This window comes from Antennarius striatus, chromosome 5 (assembly GCF_040054535.1).
Source record: "Antennarius striatus isolate MH-2024 chromosome 5, ASM4005453v1, whole genome shotgun sequence".
NCBI lineage: Eukaryota > Metazoa > Chordata > Actinopteri > Lophiiformes > Antennariidae > Antennarius > Antennarius striatus.
The window spans coordinates 26,054,850-26,074,441 of NC_090780.1; the positions used below are offsets into that span (position 1 = coordinate 26,054,850).

The 19,592-nt window shown below is 48.7% G+C and overlaps 1 protein-coding gene and 1 long non-coding RNA gene across 5 annotated transcripts; one reads left to right on the forward strand and one right to left on the reverse strand.

The window, feature by feature from the left end:
- Positions 1-1,491: 1,491 nt before the first annotated feature.
- Positions 1,492-9,093, reverse strand: LOC137595978 (uncharacterized). 2 transcript variants are annotated; one of them, XR_011035485.1, is made up of 3 exons: positions 8,967-9,093; positions 3,810-3,912; positions 1,492-1,591 (listed from the first exon to the last, which is right to left on the reverse strand). It is a non-coding gene; the product is annotated as an uncharacterized lncRNA (long non-coding RNA). The 2 variants fall into 2 exon arrangements; XR_011035484.1 differs by lacking the exon at positions 8,967-9,093 and adding an exon at positions 4,970-5,102.
- fam83c (family with sequence similarity 83 member C) lies at positions 8,443-19,303 on the forward strand. 3 transcript variants are annotated; one of them, XM_068316364.1, is made up of 5 exons: positions 8,443-9,138; positions 11,973-12,140; positions 13,040-13,164; positions 15,593-15,811; positions 16,854-19,303. In XM_068316364.1, the coding sequence occupies exons 1-5, from the start codon at positions 8,629-8,631 to the stop codon at positions 17,635-17,637; spliced, it is 1,806 nt and encodes a 601-aa protein (XP_068172465.1). In that variant the 5' UTR covers positions 8,443-8,628; the 3' UTR covers positions 17,638-19,303. The 3 variants fall into 3 exon arrangements, with proteins under 3 accessions (XP_068172465.1, XP_068172467.1, XP_068172468.1); XM_068316366.1 differs by having other exon boundaries at positions 16,857-19,303; XM_068316367.1 differs by lacking the exon at positions 11,973-12,140.
- Positions 19,304-19,592: the final 289 nt, after the last annotated feature.

A 19,592-nucleotide genomic window follows, 5' to 3' on the forward strand; every position in this document is an offset into this window, starting at 1 on the left:
GGACTGTTTCACTGTGTGAACCTGGACTGTTTCACCACGTGAACCTGGACTGTTTCACTGTGTGAACCTGGACTGTTTCACTGTGTGAACCTGGACTGTTTCACCACGTGAACCTGGACTGTTTCACTGTGTGAACCTGGACTGTTTGACTGTGTGAACCTGGACTGTTTCACCACGTGAACCTGGACTGTTTCACTGTGTGAACCTGGACTGTTTCACCACGTGAACCTGGACTGTTTGATTGTGTGAACCTGGACTGTTTCACTGTGTGAACCTGGACTGTTTCACCACGTGAACCTGGACTGTTTCACTGTGTGAACCTGGACTGTTTCACCACGTGAACCTGGACTGTTTGACTGTGTGAACCTGGACTGTTTCACTGTGTGAACCTGGACTGTTTCACCACGTGAACCTGGACTGTTTCACTGTGTGAACCTGGACTGTTTCACTGCGTGAACATGGACTGTTTCACTGTGTGAACCTGGACTGTTTCACCACGTGAACCTGGACTGTTTCACTGTGTGAACCTGGACTGTTTCACTGTGTGAACCTGGACTGTTTCACTGTGTGAACCTGGACTGTTTCACCACGTGAACCTGGACTGTTTCACTGTGTGAACCTGGACTGTTTGACTGTGTGAACCTGGACTGTTTCACCACGTGAACCTGGACTGTTTCACTGTGTGAACCTGGACTGTTTCACCACGTGAACCTGGACTGTTTCACTGTGTGAACCTGGACTGTTTCACTGTGTGAACCTGGACTGTTTCACCACGTGAACCTGGACTGTTTCACTGTGTGAACCTGGACTGTTTGACTGTGTGAACCTGGACTGTTTCACCACGTGAACCTGGACTGTTTCACTGTGTGAACCTGGACTGTTTCACCACGTGAACCTGGACTGTTTGATTGTGTGAACCTGGACTGTTTCACTGTGTGAACCTGGACTGTTTCACCACGTGAACCTGGACTGTTTCACTGTGTGAACCTGGACTGTTTCACCACGTGAACCTGGACTGTTTGACTGTGTGAACCTGGACTGTTTCACTGTGTGAACCTGGACTGTTTCACCACGTGAACCTGGACTGTTTCACTGTGTGAACCTGGACTGTTTCACTGCGTGAACATGGACTGTTTCACTGTGTGAACCTGGACTGTTTCACCACGTGAACCTGGACTGTTTCTATTGTCCTTCTGAAGCAGGAGGAGTTCTGACGCGTTGACCTGAAGTTCGTCCATTCATGACGGACCTGAAGCAGCAGTGATATCCCAGAATGCTCTGCTCCATGCTTCACGCCCTCCTAAGGCGTGGCTTCAGGTGGGCGTCACCCTGCGTCAGACCGACCGTCCAACCCAACGGCAGCAGGAAGGACAGGATGTGGATGTGGAACCTGTCCTCTACCTCTGGACAGAACTGGGTCACTCCCCAGCTCTGGGTGGGGGGTCCCGGGTGACGAGGAGCCTGACATCTGGGTCACTTTTGGAGGGGGGGGTTATATTTAGTACATTAATCTTGTTCTTTGTCCTGTACCTTGTTCATGTGCCTGACTTCTCCTTCGAGCTGGCGTCCCGTCTGGGGTGTACCCCGGCTGCTAGCAAGACCAACCAGAAAGAAACAAAATGAAGATGAATTGAATACAAACCTGATCTTTACACTTAGCGGCTAACATGCATTTGTTGTTTTTAACCTGCTAACTAATCAGCTAGCTGGTGCTGCTAGCAGCCGATCAGCTTCTCCATTAGCAGCTTTAGCTTAGCCGTAGGTGGGCGTGTCAGGGTGATGCCACGCGCCTCACACACACACACATACACACACCTGAACAGGTTGTGAGATGGGTGTGTACCTAGCGGTTTCGCTAACAGTAGCATCATCAGCTAGCTGCCAAACATCCCTTCACAATACACGTTTTTCTGGATAGCCTGAAGCTAACGCTGTTTGCCTTCTGTAATATTCAAATCACACACACACACATACCGACCACACCCACATCACACCCTAACCCCGCCCCCAGAGATGATGTCGTGTGATCGTCCTGTAGGTCATTGTTTGGTTGGTTCTCTCATCTCTATGTGGTTCTTTGTTCTTTGTTCTTTGTTCTTTGACCTCTGATCTTTGATCTTTGATCTTTGTCGTTTCTTCGTATAAATCTTCTCAGACGTTTTTCTGTTCGTCTTGTTTTTATTTAAATTCTAACCTTCTCTCTCGTCCGTGGGGACAAAGCGTCTCTGACACCAGTGGCGTTCTGCGATTGGCTCGTCGCTGCCTCTTCTTCTGTGGTGTTTTGTCACGCTGTGGGGGGGCGAGCGACTGTGAAAGTCTGTCTGGTTAGCGACACGCTAACAGATTCTGTCCCGGGTCTATTTACAGGAACATTCCGGGGAACATGTTCACGCACTTCCTGCTCGTGAGATGGATCAACACATGTAGACCCTTAGCATCCAGTTAGCTTAGCATCGACTGGAGCAGGAGGGAAAAGGAAGATGCTAACTGTTAGCAGACTCTCTTACTCAGGAGTCTGCTAACAGCAAAATATACTTCTGAGAAGTTAGCAGAAGCTAATTCTTTGCTGAAGTTAGCCCCAGCTAACATCATGATAGCGTTATTGGCTCAGGTGGATTTTTGCTAATAGCATGCTACGGTTCAGTGACGTGCAGCGAGGTTCATGGCTGGGGGGGCACTGAGGTGAGGCGGTTCCTCACCTGACCGTACGTCACCGCTACAGTTAGCGACCAGCTAGCTAGCTCTTGCAGTAACAGGAAGCTTCTCATTTGTTTCATTGTTTTTATTCCACTGATGAATTAAAGACAGTATTGATCAGCGATCAGCTCCAATCATGCTAACGATCATTTTTGTCGTCCTGTCTGGTCGTCCGTGTTGGTTTGACAGCGCAGCCGGCCGTCGTCGCCTGTTCACACGGCTGCAGTCAGTCGGCCTTCATGCTCATTATGTAACCGACTGTGTGTCATTGAGCACAGATTTCACACACACACAAACACACACACACACACACACACAAACACACACACACACACACACACACACACACACACACACACAGACTTAAATTGCTTGTTGTTTGCAATGAACACAACGAACCAGTAAAAAGTTACTTTCCTATTGTGTTCACAAAGACTAGAGTTACACTGAGTGTGTGTGTGTGTGTGTGTGTGTGTGTGTGTGTGTGTGTGTGTGTGTGTGTGTGTGTGTGTGTGTGTGTGTGTGTGTGTGAACCTGATCTGTCTGGAAGCTGCTCCAGTGACTCACGTTACGTTATGATCCTACCTGTGATTTAAATGCTGTAGGTGTGTGTCGACAGGTCGGGTGAGGGGAGGGGGAAAGGTCAAAGGTCAGAGGAAACACCCCCTGAACCTGACCGAAACGTCTGTGGGGTGTGACAGGTCAACGTCTGAGACGCAACCTCACAAACACGCACACGCACACACGCACACGCACACGCACACGCACACACACACACACACAGACACACACACACACACACAGGTGCTGTGATGTAACAGCTTGTAGAGATTCCAGCCCGTCTGCGGGGGAGGAGGGTGATTTATGTGTTTATGTCTCCACGTGTGAGGGTGAGGGGGGGCAGGTGAGGTGGGCGGGGCAGGTGAGGGGGATGGAGGGGGGGTTGGAGGGGGCATGGATGATGGATGATGTTTGAACAGTTCAAGATTAGCAGCTGTCGTTCTGAAGTACTTGGTTGACTTCCTGGAGTGGGTGTGGCTTCCTGGAGTGGGTGTGGCTCATCTCTTACCTGGTTTATCACCCTCCTGAGGGCAGGACAGTTCAAAGCTCACCTGAAAATGTTGTATTTTCATGGCGTCGGTGTGTGTGGGATGAAAACGACCGGCAGGGTTGTTCTGGGTCTGGATGGAGGGGCGGGGCCTCGTGGGGCGGGGCCTGTGTGTGGAGACGACGCGTCAGTAAACCTCTGTTACGTTCATTTCTTCACAGATAAACTGTGACGGGAACCCGGTCCTGTTTGCTTCTGATCGGACCGTTTGTGACTCGTGGGCTCAGGTGTGACTGAATATTTGTGTCGGAGCCCAGAGGAGCAGAAACACGCCGACTCGGCGTTCAGCTCCAATCCCAGCTTGTAGAATTTGTCCATTTACCATCAGAACGGAAACATTTAAAGTCCATTCAAGCACATTTTTAACGTGCGATTATGATTTCACTGACAAATTATTGGTAATAAATTTATTGGTTAAAAAAAAAACACCCAGAGTGCACTGCTCCACCCGGTCGACTCTTCTTCGACCAAAGCATCAGTAACAAACCAACAGACAAACCGATCCCCTTACTGCCACCATTTCCTTATCAGGCCCGACTTCCTGTTTACAGGTGTATAAATACCCCCGCCTGCGCTGAGTCAGTGCCGGGGGGGGGCAACGGGGAACTCACCCGATGAGTCACTGGTTTCCAGGTTTCTGTGGGTTATTTCTTTTACTTTGAATGAACCCACCTGACGGGTTTGGACGCCAGCGCTCTGCAGCCAATCAGATTCCAAGACAGGAAAGACGCCGTACACGTGTCACCGGTTTGCATCAGAGATTTGTAAATTGTAAATTAGCCAAAAATGGTTTTGACATCTTTATTGAGCCACCAGGACTTAGACATTGTACAAGAACAAAGGGACGACTGGGAACACTGGGAACACTGGGAACACTGGGAACACTGGGAACACTGGGAACACTGGGAACACTGGGAACACTGGGAACGTTGGCATAAATGAGAAATTTGGTCCCAATGTTTTACTTTTGGGAAACAGAGCATATAACATATAGCATTTGGTTAGCCTAATAGCATAATCGCCTGCAAACATCATCTGCAAACACTGTCGACTGAGGCTGTTATGCTAATAGGCTAACGATTTGGGACCCGACCCTTCAGGACTGGACCTGTCAGACATGGGGACTCAAAGTGGGACAAAAACCTGACTGAGTCATGAGCTGACCTGAGACTTCCCAGGGACTTGTCTTGACTTGGGTCCTGGTTTCACTCGGGTCTTGTCTTGTCCGTGCTGGACTGGACCCGGGTCATAACTCGGGTCTTGACTCACAACAGTCGAGCCATTTTTCAGTTGGGACCTGACCTCAGACTGACTTGAACAACAGGAAGTTGGCCCTCCAAGCGTGACTAAACGACGGGGCGGGGCTAGTTTCAGGTTTTGCATCCTGTATTGAAGACATGGCTCTGAGTTACTTCCTGTTCGTGATGTAAATAAAGTTGTAAAGTCTTTAAAGGTTCAGTTCTGATGAAAACTGAATATTCAGATTTAGGTAAGACTGAACAAAACTTGCTGCATAAATAAATTCTACTTTTGATAGAAGCTCATTCCTATTCTACTCTCACCACCATTACTACAGTTCAAATCGTCGACTTCTGACTCGTTTCTAAACCTTAAAACCCAAACTGGGGGGTGACGGCGGACGAAGGCCTCTTTGACTGACCTGATCTTCAGGGTCAACTCGGGGAACGATAAAGGAATTATTACAAACTCAAACCAGTTGGACTCAGTCAACACCAGAACCAAACATCAAACCACGACGCCGACCAGAGGTCATTCACCTGAGGTCGCCTGATGGTCCAACTGGAGTCGTTAACTCCACTTCGGCTTCGACTACGTCTGTTTTCATCGGGAACTGCTTCTGTCTCTGGTCCCAGACCTCAGCTGGGGCTTCAGGGTCCATCCAGGATAAACCCCCCCTGGACTCAAACCCTCCTTTAAATGACAGCGAATGCTATGAGAAACTTCGTGACTCAAACCTCAAAGTTTAGGACTTAGAATTGGATTACGAGTCTTTGGGTTCTGGAGTTCTTTTGAACTGGGACCTGACTTGGACTGGCCCATCTTGATTTGCCATTTGAACACTTTGATTCGGGATTGACTCGCTGTGTTTGGACTTGGGACTCGAATACGTCTCAGTTCAGTCTTTTTGGGACTTGGCCTGGACTTCTACAACCTGATGATTAATTGATGACTTGGCGGTTGCTCGGTTGGTCTTTCCAGGAAGAGGAGCTCAGCACTCAAAGGTAAACAGTCTTGGATCGACATGTGATCATTCTTGAGGACAACTTCCTCTGTTGACACTGAAAGCAGTAATAACTAGAACAACTCGTTTGACTCTCTTACAATCTTGACACCAAAGCAATATTTTCGTAGTAGCGCGTACTCCAAAAAACTCAACAAATAATGACAGCGAAAGTTTTTGGTGGCTTCGGTCCTACGGGACGCAAGAGCTCATGTGACACAGAGAAAACACGAACAGGAAGTCACTAAAAAGAGGAGGTTTCTGTTTTTATGTTTGCCGATGAGATTTTTAAAAACTTTTTTATACCTTAAAATTCAAAGTAAGACTTTGACTTGACTTAAAACTGGACTATTTGGAAGTGAAACTTGTTAGTCTTGACTTGAAACAAGTTCTTTTGTGTCTTTCGGAGGACTTGACTTCATTTGGACTAGATTTGGACTTGTTGGTCTTGACTACCGGTCTAGAGGCCGGAGGTAGATACTAACTGCCCCCCTGGCCTTGGTTGAACTCTTCCCGCCTCTTCCTGCCATTTCACAGTTTGAATTTGGACCATCCTGATTGGTCTTGGCTCAGACTGGGAGGCGTCCTTGGAATCTTTCCGGGAAGAAGAGCTCAGCGTCGAAAAGTCAACAGTCTCTGATTGACATGTGATCCGTTCCGCTAGCTACCCAGACCCAGGATGCCGGGAAAAGATTTAGGACTGGACCCCCGTGGAACCCTCTTCTAAACGTGACACTGGAACACAACTCAGTCCCGGTTGCTCCGAAACGGGTCGGGCTGACCCTTTAACCCCCTGTGGGTCATTACTGCGGTTCAGGGTAAACACCTGAACCCGACGGCGTCATCCGGCGCAGAGCGTCCTGCCGGTCCGGTCGGACGACTTCCTCCCACCGCGACACACGTTTGCGCCGGAACCCCTTTGGGGTGACAGTCTTCACGCTGTTTACTGGTTTTCCTACAGTGATGATGTCATCAGGGCGTGTTCAGCCGGGGTGGCGACGGCGCGCCCTGCTGGGTAAATATTAGCTCCTCACGGATGTTTACATCGATTACGGACATCGTAGTCCTGCTGGTAGGAGGTCGGTTCAGGACCCGTTCAGGACCCGATCCGGACCCCTTCCTGCTGATTCTGGAGGGGCCGGAGGTGGGGTCAGCGGGGGATGGGTTCTAATCCTTCACATATTCTCTTTGGTTTGTGTCCAGATGTTCATCACACCGCTAACAAGCTAACGTTAGCATTCTGTCATGCTAAACTAAGCACACATAAACACTAGACCTGCTGAGTCGACACATATTAGCCTTTAGCTCAGCGCGGAGTCTTGAGACAATCATGGATCATTCTGATTGATTGATTGATTGATTGATTGATTGATTGATTGTGATTGATCTGGACCAGAACCAGAGACTGGATGAGGAGCAGCCTTCATCCTCCTCCTCCTCCTCCTCCTGCAGCTATTATCTCATTGAGTGCCAAGGACAGAGGCAGAGGCTGGAGGGGCCCCCAGGGGCCCCACACCTGCTCCCCAGGTGGACCAGAGCTGCTCCTGTGGTGAAGTCTGATTGGTCGAAGTCGAGCTGGGGGCGGGCTCTCAGCTGGATTCGGGTCGTGGTTTTCATGTAACCCGGTACCACGGGGGGGGGTCCAGTGGGAGGCTCTGGTTTCACGCGTCACGTGACCTGAAACCAGAGCGTTTAATTTATTCACCTCCTATGATCACGTGACGTCAGGAGAACCTCCAGAAGCACCGGAACCGGACGGTTTAACCGTTTGTCCACCTGCCCTGCTTTCAAAATAAAAGCATGGAACAGAAAAAGCAGCAAAAGATCGACAAACTAACCACTGGTTTATTACTTCCTGTCTTTTTTTTATGTGATTATTAAAACTAAATTTAGATTTTCTGATTTCACTTCTGAAAATCAGGAAAAAGATTTTAGGGGTTTTTTTTGTTCATTTTTGATTTTATGTATTTTCTTCCTTCAGATTGATGCTGGATGTTTCAGACTGAATGAATTATATTATTTATGTATAAAAAAGTTTTGTTTGCTCATGGTGAATTAAAGTGTGTTTTATATTTTCTTTAACACTATTTCCTCTATATTTATAGTTTATCTTTAATATCTACAGATAATTTGGAGGGAACACATTTACAAACCAGATTAAATGTAATGGATACATTTCTGATCATACATAAAAGTTTCAAATATTTTCAAATTAAAACTCGATCCTTTCGTCTCTGTTCAGGGACTTTATTTTGAAGTTTGTCAGCGTCACGTGATCTGTTGTGAACCGGTTCTCATGACAACCGGGACCTGGAGGGGGAGGGGGGGCTGAAGAGGGAGGAGCTATCTCCCCGTGGAGACCAATGACGGGACAGGTATCAACAGGTGAGCCGCAGAAGAGGAGCCGCGGGACCGGAGAGACGCGCACCGGACCGGACGGGACGCGTCTGGGATTATTTACCCCCCCCCCCGCGCTGAAGGATTTACCGCCGCCCCGGTGGAGCCACATGTCCCCCGGCAGGAACTAGTCGGTGTTCGGTGACGCACGGTTCGAACAGCCGATCCCGGTTCCGCCGCCCCCATGATCAGCTCCGAGGCCCTGCGGCCGGCCCCCCCCGGCAGGAAGCCGCTTGGGAAGCTCGCCTCCCGGCTGGAGGAGGTGAAGAGCCCGTGGCGACAGGGGACCGGCCTGGAGCTGAGCCACAACGAGGCGGCCCGGCTGGCCACCGACGCGCTGCTGGAGCTGGGGGAGCAGGAGTACCGGAGGGTCCTGGCCGAGGAGCGGGAGGTCAGCTTCCTGTCCCCCCCGGAGCTGCGCTACATCAGCCAGCACGGGGCCAAGGCGCGCACCCCCGAGAGCAACGGCACCGGGGACCGGGACCGGGACTTCGGGGACGCGGACGCCGTGTCGGAGCTCACCTCCGGGACCTACTTCCCCATGATGTCCGACGAGGAGCCGCCGATGCTGGAGCTCGGCTGGCCGGAGCCCCCCTCCCGCTTCGGGCCGTCCGAGACGCAGATCTACTTCCAGCGGGACAAAACCCACAACGTGAAGGACCTGATCAGATCACTGATCAATAAGGCCAAGAAGGTGAGGCGCGTGCACGTGAGGGAGGCGGGGGCGCGCGGTGGCTTCCGTGGAAAAAAGTTTTAGAGGAAGAAATATAAAGTAAAACACAACTCTGATTAATTCATTAATCGATACTGATTATCAGCTTTGGTCGCGTTCGGTTTATTTTTATTAAAGTTGTAATTATCAAAAGGAAAAATTAAAGAAGGAAGAAAACAAAAGTTATAATAACAATAATAACACTAATCAATATTATTATTATATATTTTATATTATGTTATTATTATTATTATTGTTATTGTTATTATTATTATTATTATTATTGTTATTATTGTTATTATTATTATTATTGTTATTATTATTATTATTATGAGACTCAACAACAAACTGTTTATTTATTTTACTAACGGAGTAAAACAAACGCAGGAGAGGAAATTAGATATAAATGAATATTTGTTTATAAATAAACATAAATGTTTATAAATAAACATTGTGAATATTTCAAACAAATAATGAAGTTAAAACCGTCTGGTTTCCTTCAGTCTGACAGGAAATGAGTTTAACCATTTGTGTGAAGGAGGGGTTCATCATGGGGGGGTTGGAAGGGGGCGTTGTAACCTGGTTTGGATGTGTTGTTTGGGTTTAAATGCTATCAGCTGATTAGCGTTAGCTCCTAAACCTCACCCCTGTGGCCCCCGCGTGCCATCCAATCAGAGGCTGCTCGTGATGCATTCACTGACCACTACAGAACCCCCCCCCCCCCCCCGGCATGACTCAGCTCCCACGGACACTCATCAGGACTGATGAGTCACTGTCTGCCACTAGCTGTTCTGGGGTCACGTGGTCCACATGATGGGGGCGGAGCCAAAGTCCACGATGCCTGACGGCCGCGAAAACAACAAACTTTTACACAAACGGTCACTCAGACCCAACGACCCTGAGGCTAACGTTAGCACATCTGTTAGCAGCTAACGTTAGCACACCTGTTAGCGGCTAACATTAACACATCTGTTAGCGGCTAACATTAACACATCTGTTAGCAGCTAACATTAACACATCTGTTAGCGGCTAACATTAACACATCTGTTAGCGGCTAACATTAACACATCTGTTAGCAGCTAACATTAACACATCTGTTAGCGGCTAACATTAACACATCTGTTAGCAGCTAACATTAACACATCTGTTAGCAGCTAACATTAACACATCTGTTAGCGGCTAACATTAACACATCTGTTAGCAGCTAACATTAACACATCTGTTAGCAGCTAACATTAACACATCTGTTAGCAGCTAACATTAACACATCTGTTAGCAGCTAACATTAGCACATCTGGTGTGTCTGGGTGCATGGAGTATGGGGTGTGTTCCAGACGTGTTCCTGCTGCTCCGTGTGCGTGTCCTAGCGTGTGGAACGGCGTGTTTCCTAGCGTGTGTTTGCTCAGGTGCAGCTCCTTGTTGAGTATTCTCAACGCCACACGGTGGGGGGCTGGGGGTGTCGTCCCAGTTCAGGACCAGGACGACTCGTCAGACCGTGACGTCAGGGACTGTCGTCCAGTTAGTTGATGCTAACTAGCCGTTAGCCCCACGAGGCTAATGCCTTTTTAGGTGTTGAACACCTGGGCTCAGATACCAGAGTGTTACTGCCCCAGGACCCGGGGCAGGTCAGTCAGGTCACCGTAACGTGTTCAGTGAGTCAGAACTCTGTGGTCGAATGGAGCTGGAATGGAACTATTTAAACATGAAACCCACGAAGTCAAACTCATCCAGAGTTATTCTGGAATAAAGATAATCTCCATTATCACAGCTGCTAGCCCTGTTTCTAGCTTGTTAGCTCATGCAGTAGAACCTGAGACCGCATCTCATTCTTTACCGCGTGTTGGCGGATGGATACGACATCAGTGAGATCGGATCTCGTTCTTTACCGCGTGTTGGCGGATGGATACGACATCAGTGAGATTGGATCTCGTTCTTTACCGCGTGTTGGCGGATGGATACGACATCAGTGAGACCGGATCTTGTTCTTTACCGCGTGTTGGCGGATGGATACGACATCAGTGACACCGGATCTCGTTCTTTACCGCGTGTTGGCGGATGGATACGACATCAGTGACACCGGATCTCGTTCTTTACCGCGTGTTGGCGGATGGATACGACATCAGTGAGACCGGATCTCGTTCTTTACCGCGTGTTGGCGGATGGATACGACATCAGTGAGACCGGATCTCGATCTTTACCGCGTGTTGGCGGATGGATACGACATCAGTGAGACCGCATCTCGTTCTTTACCGCGTGTTGGCGGATGGATACGACATCAGTGAGACCGGATCTTGTTCTTTACCGCGTGTTGGCGGATGGATACGACATCAGTGAGACCGCATCTCGTTCTTTACCGCGTGTTGGCGGATGGATACGACATCAGTGAGACCGGATCTCGTTCTTTACCACGTGTTGGCGGATGGATACGACATCAGTGAGACCGGATCTCGTTCTTTACCACGTGTTGGCGGATGGATACGACATACCGTTCTACTGTAATGTTCTGCTGTAGCTAATTGATGCTAACATGAAAACACAGATAAAGTAGATCCCAGAACAGCTCTGTGATTTTTAAAATTTTTATTTTATGGTTTATTTAAAAGTCTGGAACCAGAGGATGAACCGTAGTCGTTATTTCCCAGAATTCTTAGTGGCTGATGACCTCAGGATTTTTGTCTGACACCAAATTGTTTCTGCATGATGAAATAATTAATAATCAAATTATTGCGGATTGGTTTCCTCCAATCAGGAGCCTGTGTGTGTGTTTGTCTTTCCTCCAGCGGCTATGCTAACATGTTAGCATGTGTTTGCTGCAGGTGATCGCCGTGGTGATGGACGTGTTCACCGACGTGGACCTGCTGTGTGACCTCATGGAGGCGTCCAACCGGCGCCGGGTTCCCGTCTACGTCCTGCTGGACGACAAGAACCTGGACTACTTCACGGACATGTGCGCCGCGCTGGACGTCCAGAACTCACACCTGAGCGTAAGTTAGCCTAGCCGCTGCCGCGGTGCCTTTGAGCAGCGGACAGAGGTCCGTTCTGATGGCTGCCAGATGATCCGTGTTCTTGGCTGCAGCTCCTGTGAAGCGGAGGAGATGATAAATCATCCTTCACATGCGGGTTCGGTGTCTCAGAATGCTAATTTAATAACGCGCCCGCGGCCGACTGCAGACACGCAAATCAACATGCAAAGCACCGGAGGGTTGCATCAGAGGAGCTTTTTGTTGGATTCAGCTTCTCCTCGTCTGACTGGTCTTTAAATCGTTACGTAACTCAGGTGGAGAAGAAGGAAATCCGTGAGAGAGGCGCGAGCTGCAGATGGACGGAACCAGTGACCAGTTATGGTGCCAGAGATCTGGCTGCAGCTAACATTAGCCCCTCTGCATGCAAATGCAGCTAACGTTAGTGCAGCTGTATGCAAATGCAGCTAACATTAGCCCGTCTGCATGGAACTGCAGCTAACATTAGCACACCCGCGTTCAGCTAACATTAGCATGCCTGCAGCTAATGCTGTGCCTTCATTGACGTTTGGTTCTCCATGGAAACGTAAAATGAGGTCAGCAGGTTGATGACATCACGCCAGCCGTTCTCTGATTGGTTAAAATGATGTTTGAGACGACTTTAGTTCTTTTCTTTGTTTTGTATGACAGTCGTTAATTGAAACACATAAAAGAAACAATCGTTCACGCTCATAGCTAACATTCCGTTGCTAACATTCTGTAGCAGCTATGCTATTCAGTTCAGTTTACTTCCTGTGTTGTTTTCTGATCCGATGCTACTTGTGTTTCACCTTGACCTCAATTGTGTGTGTGTGTGTGTGTGTGTGTGTGTGTGTGTGTGTGTCTGTGTCTGTGTCTGTGTCTGTGTCTGTGTGTGTGTGCAGAACATGCGTATTCGCAGTGTGTGTGGCGACACCTATTGCACCAAGAGTGGCAGGAAGTTCACCGGCCAGGTCCTGGAAAAGTTCATGATCATCGACTGCGAGGAGGTCATCGCCGGCTCGTACAGGTCAGACACACACACACACACACACACACACACACACACACACACACACACACACACACACTGCGTTGATAAGCTGAAAACAGGTTGACTTGTTGCTGGTAATTAAAGCTGTTATGAGAATACCTGAGTAAGTCCTGTCATTAAGCTCCACCCTTGGCAAGCAGGGCGGAGCTTGATGACACACAGGTGTGATCAGTGAAAGTCGAGTGAAACCTACTCATTATTTTTATTAAGGAGCGGCAGAATGTTTGGAATGTGTACAACAAACACATCAGATATCAGCTCCGACAAAGAGGCTTTGATGTCGCCTGATCTGTGGCTTTGATGTCTGATTGGTGGGTTTGATGTCATCTGATTGGTGACTTTGATATTGTTTGGATTGGTGGCTTTGATGTTATGTGATTTGTGGCTTTGCTGTCGTCTGATTGGTGGCTTTGATGTCTGATTGGTGGCTTTGCTGTCGTCTGATTGGTGGCTTTGATTTCTAGTAGTGACAAACAGAAAACGGAAACGGAGGCTTTTTTCTGTTCAGGCAATAAAACGGATTAAAATCGGCATAAAACTACGTAAAGTTTATTGATCAGCATCAGATGATTTCTGTTTCATAAATATGAGGAACGTTTACAAACTGATTGATCGATCAATGACAAATATAATCAATGATCGTCAGCAAATCGCGTTTGATCAGCGCAACCTACTTTCTGGCCAACGATCTAATTTCAGTGGAAGCACAGTGACGGACGGTGAGGGTCCCGTCTGCACTCGATCGTCGTTATGGCGACGGATAATAAAACACTTCCTGTCAGCTGATGTGCAGCAGCCAATCAGCTTTGACCTCAATAAACCACGACTGCGTTTCACCCGTGATTGGTTCTGAATTTAGATTCTGCATGAATTCCGTAGAGGAAGAGCTGATTCGAGATGTCGGTTACCGTGGAAACAGAAGCCGCTTAATTCAGATCAATCAGGGAATTGATTCTAATGCCATGGAGGCGGAGTCAGGCCTTCAGCCCCAACATGGATCATAGTTATTGGTTCAGATTGATTGATTGATTCCATCAGTTTGAATCCAGATTAGAGTGTCGCAGAGATGGAGTGTTTTTGGAGGCGTGTCCCATCGGGGGCGTGTCCCATCGGGGGCGTGTCACACACATTTTTCGGTCGTGTCTTGGCTCCGTGAGAACTTCCTGTTCCTTCTCGTCGCTTCACGTCGACATGTCGAAGTGAAATCCCTGGAACCGTTCAGTTGGGCGTGTCCCGCCGGCAGCCCCGCCCTCAGGTGCACGTTCAGACGGATCCTCTGTGGCGATTGAGACGCATTCCGACACGGTGTTATGTCTCCGATCCCCCGCAGCGACCAAACTGGTTTCACAGGATCGTCTGTCAAAATGTAAATCCTCACAATAAACAGATTTAGCAAAAGAACGCTAACCTGCTAGCAGTCAGGACGCACCGCGAGTGTCACGTTAGCTTTGGAATTACAACCTCAGGACATTAGCATCGACGCTGGCTGCAAATGGGCTAACATTAGCATCGACGCTGGCTGCAAATGGGCTAACATTAGCATCGACCCTGGCTGCAGATGTGCTAAAATTAGCATCAGTGCTGGCTGCAAATGTGCTAACATTAGTAACATTATTCACCCTACATGGTTTGCCCCGCCCCTTGAAGGCGTGACTGGCTGGTCGTCTTTGACTCTTTTAACTGTTCAGGTGTAGCTCAGCTGTGATTGGACGCCATCAGGCATAATCTGTAATTCTTATGGCCGACGGGACGTTATTCAGGTTAAATCTAAAGTCCACGGCGCAGGTTCGTTGTGGGCGGAGCCAAACGCGTCTGTCTGTTCAAGCCTCGTAATCTGTTTTCAAATGAGGACAGGAGATAACGCGGCGGCGTGCCGAGTCTCGTAATCATTAACGTTAGCAAATAAAGCTACATTCAGGGCGCACCCCCCCGGACAGGGAGTAGACTTCAGTCGGTCCTGACATCAGCTGACTGACAGGAAGTCAGTTTCAGTATAACTTCCTGTTACGTTTTGGTTTCATCAGGATTGAAAACGTTGAGGTTTCAAACAGGAAGTGGGTGGAGAAGCAGATTGCTCATCACAGCTGATCGATGACATCACTACGACTTGTTTTTTAGCAAACAGGAAGATTTATTTTGATAGCTAGTCCAAGCTAACACCAACAAGTTGGCAGCCAGTGAAGCAGCTAATGCTAGCATTACCGCTGCTAGTGCTACAGCTAATGCTAGCCCTTGTGCAGCCAAAGTGAGGACATGTGTAGCTAGCGCTAAGCTAAACCGAGGGATTACACATGTGACAGGCGTCGCGCCGCATTCCGTGTTCTGTCAGATGAGGGACGTTGATTGACGTCTTGATTGAGTGTCTCACCTGCCCTACGGCTCACACTTCCTGTTTCCTGTCCAGCTTCACCTGGTTGTCCGGTCAGGTGCACAGCAACATGGTGATGCACTTCTCAGGACGCATCAGCGACAGCTTTGACCGCGAGTTCCGCTGCCTCTACGCCGACTCGCAGATCATAGACTGCTTCTACAACCCCGAGGAGGAGGGGATGCCCTACTACCCCTCCTACCAGGCCATGATGGCCCCCACCCCCATCCTGGGGCTGGACCTACTTTCTGACAGGTACGACCCGTTCTGAAGGGGGCGTGAAAGCTCAATGCGTGTGGGTCCGGAAAGTTGGGTAAACTAGTACCTCGAGATACGAGTCGTGCTTCAGGACACAACGTGTTGGCGGATGGATACGACATCAGTGGGACCGCATCTCGTTCTTTACCACGTGTTGGTGGGTGGATACGACATCAGTGACACAGCATCTCGTTCTTTACCGCGTGTTGGCGGATGGATACGACATCAGTGAGACCGCATCTCGTTCTTTACCGCGTGTTGGCGGATGGATACGACATCAGTGAGACCGCATCTCGTTCTTTACCGCGTGTTGGCGGATGGATACGACATCAGTGAGACCGGATCTCGTTCTTTACCACGTGTTGGCAGATGGATACGACATCAGTGAGACCGCATCTCGTTCTTTACCGCGTGTTGGCGGATGGATACGACATCAGTGAGACCGCATCTCGTTCTTTACCGCGTGTTGGCGGATGGATACGACATCAGTGAGACCGCATCTCGTTCTTTACCGCGTGTTGGCGGATGGATACGACACCAGTGAGACCGCATCTCATTCTTTACCGCGTGTTGGCGGATGGATACGACATCAGTGAGACCGGATCTCGTTCTTTACCACGTGTTGGCAGATGGATACGACATCAGTGAGACCGGATCTCGTTCTTTACCACGTGTTGGCGGATGGATACGACATCAGTGAGACCGGATCTCGTTCTTTACCACGTGTTGGCGGATGGATACGACATCAGTGAGACCGGATCTCGTTCTTTACCGCGTGTTGGTGGGTTTGATGTTTCGGAGCAAACTCGTGTCTCTAGGTTTTACTGTATTTATTTGTAATAAAAATAAGAATCCTTCAAATTATAATAGAATTTCCTAAATGATGACTCAGCACAAATATTCAGAAAATATCATCAGGATTTTGTAAATTATTTCACTTCAAGAAACTAAAACGATCTGATAGATTTTAGAGGAATTTGTAAACATGAACAGAATTTTAAGTTTATCTGTTTTTAATTGTTTGATTTTACCCCCCCAGCAGGCAGAGGGAGAGGGTGTGTTCTGACAACTCCAGCAGCCAATCCAGTAGCAGCGTGTCCAGCGTGAAGGCCGCGCCTGGGATGACCTCCAACATTGTCTACAAGGTCGGTCAAGGTCACGACAAGAAGGAGGCGAGCAACAACCCCCACCTCAGCCCCGAGAGGAGGGAGCGAGGGGGCGGGGGGCAAACCCCGACGCCGGGACCGCGGGTTTCTGCCAACGGGGGCGCCCATCACAGCCCGGCGCTGGACCGCCAGCCACCGCCCTACGGTCAGTCGATGGGCGTGGACTGGAACAAGCCCAACCCGACGGACATCGTGCGGTCCAACATGGCGGGGGCCTCCTCAAAGTTCCAGGCACTGGGGCTGTACGACCACAAACCCAACGCGTACCAAAGCGGCGGGCTCTCCCCCAACCTGCACTCCAGAACCCAGACACCCTCCCCCGTCAACGAGGGCAAGGTCACCCCCAAGCAGAGGACTACCTTCAACAAGTTCACAGACTTCTTCCTGCCCGCCTCCAGCAAAGAGAAAGACAGCTACAACTTCCGCAGGTCGTCGTCCCCTCACGGCTCGTCGCCCTGGGGGGGCCCGGATCTGTCTCAACCTGAGCCGGAGAGCCAGCAGAGCCCGCCGCCCCCGCCCTCTCCCACCGCCGTGATGAGTAGACACGACCAGAAGCGCATGACCCTGGGACACAGCAAGCTGGACCTGGTGAACCAGTACAACAAGATGAAGTCCAAGCAGGTGTACAGCCGCTTCGAGCTCAAGACCTCCAACTAGACCCGGACCCGATTCGCTGTCAGGCCCTCAAACCCGTCAGGAGTCCACACGCTGTCTTCAGGAAGTAGTCCGTCGTCTTCCTGGTCAGGAAACGGAACCTTCCCCGCCGCCATTTTCCTCCGATTCCTGGAAGCAGATCTTTATTTTCAAGGGACCGAGACGTTCTTAGAAACCCCACCTAGAACGGTTCTGGAAGATGTTTCACCTCTCATCCGAGAGCCTTCTTCAGTTCTAGTAGTCTAGAGACTTCAGTTGTAGTACCCTAAAATCTTCAGTTCTAGAGCCAGTTCTAGTTCTAGGGTACCAGAACTGAAGAACTAGAAGTGGAGAAGCGTCTGGGAGGAGGTGAAACGTTCTTCAACTCCAGTGATGATTTAAGCGGCTCTGGAGAACCATGACCTGGATAGTTGAGAACCGACACGACGGTTCTAGTCGATCTGTCACGTGGCAGCTGGACTGTTTGGAACAGATCGTTCACTCATATCACACGACGCGTTTGTACGCCCTTGTGTTTCCATGACGACAATCTACGGATTTCAGGACACACTTTATTACATTTTATACGCAGCTAATATTGAACTGTGATCCGGAAGTCTTTATTTCTGTCTTTGGTGCAGAACCAGTAGAACCAGAGCTGTTCCCACAGAGGATCAAGCTGCTTTTTGGATTTGTTGTAACCATGGCAACGGGAGACTGACATGTGGGAGGCAGTGTTGCTAGGAGATGTGAGGTAACAACATTAGTCAAACTTTTTGATACCGCTATAAAAAATATTTTCTCATTAAGGGTAAATCCATCTGCCGTCGCCGCCGCCAAACCTGATCAGTCTGGGTCTGGATTATTGTCCAGATTATAATCCATCTGTTTTCAGTCCATTTTAATCTCGATTTTCTCAAATTTTCGCCCTCCCCCGAGGTAATCTGTCCTCCTGTCTGTCAGGATTACGACAAAACTTCAAAAACCAAATCGTAAAATGTTTGATCGGAAGCTGATGATGACGTGTCGATCCTAATCTGGATCAAGATATGAATCCGGATCTGAATCCGGATCTGGATTACTACTTCCATTCAGATTCAAAAGTGACTTCCAGGCGGTGGTCGGATTCGTCGGATGCTGCCAGATGTTTACGCTGCAGTTTAACATAGTGGGAACTTTTACTTCCTCTGATGAACATTCAGTTGTTTTAGTTTGTGTTGTTGGCATGACGACTGGTTTTGAACGGCCCGTCTGCACGCGTGCGGAAGCGATTGGCCGAATCAGCAAAAACCAGAATGAGTTTACAAACCGGTTCAAACGAACATCTTCCATTTGTCGTCGTTATTCCGTTTTGAATATTTATCGCGTTTTTCTTTCGGGTCTTTTTGCGATGAACTGTTGAGACGTTTGTCGTCGCGCGACACAGAGCTAACAATCCAGATGTTGCTGTTGTCACCTGAGCAATAACGATCGATCTGTACCGATCGGGTCTTTTGATACGTGTCTGTTTACTCCGTCTGGGTTCACCTGTGTCTCATATTTAACATGTAAATACTGGATTTTGGGTTATTGTAACAGAAAACTGATTTATTTTGTTTGTATGTCATGTTCTTTACTGGAAAATGTGAACTCTCCTTTAGAGTCTAATAATTTGTAACATGAACTCTAAAGGATTAATAAAACCAACAGTTGGAGCTGAGATCGGTTTGTTGCGCTCGTGTCGTTAATCCTTCCGTAATCTGTCACTTCGGGGTTTGAAAATTTGACTTCGAGAAAAAATTAGTCTTTATTATCGAGAAAAGAGATTTGTCAGTTCAGGTTAGCAGGAAGGAAAAGAAGCAAATGCATAAGATTAAAAAAAATCGACATAACCATGAGTGAACAAACATCAACTGCTGATACGAGCAAATGCTAGCATGCTAAAATGCTAAGCCAGCAGCTCACTCATTTGTTGAAACAGTTTTAAAAAGAAAAATTTG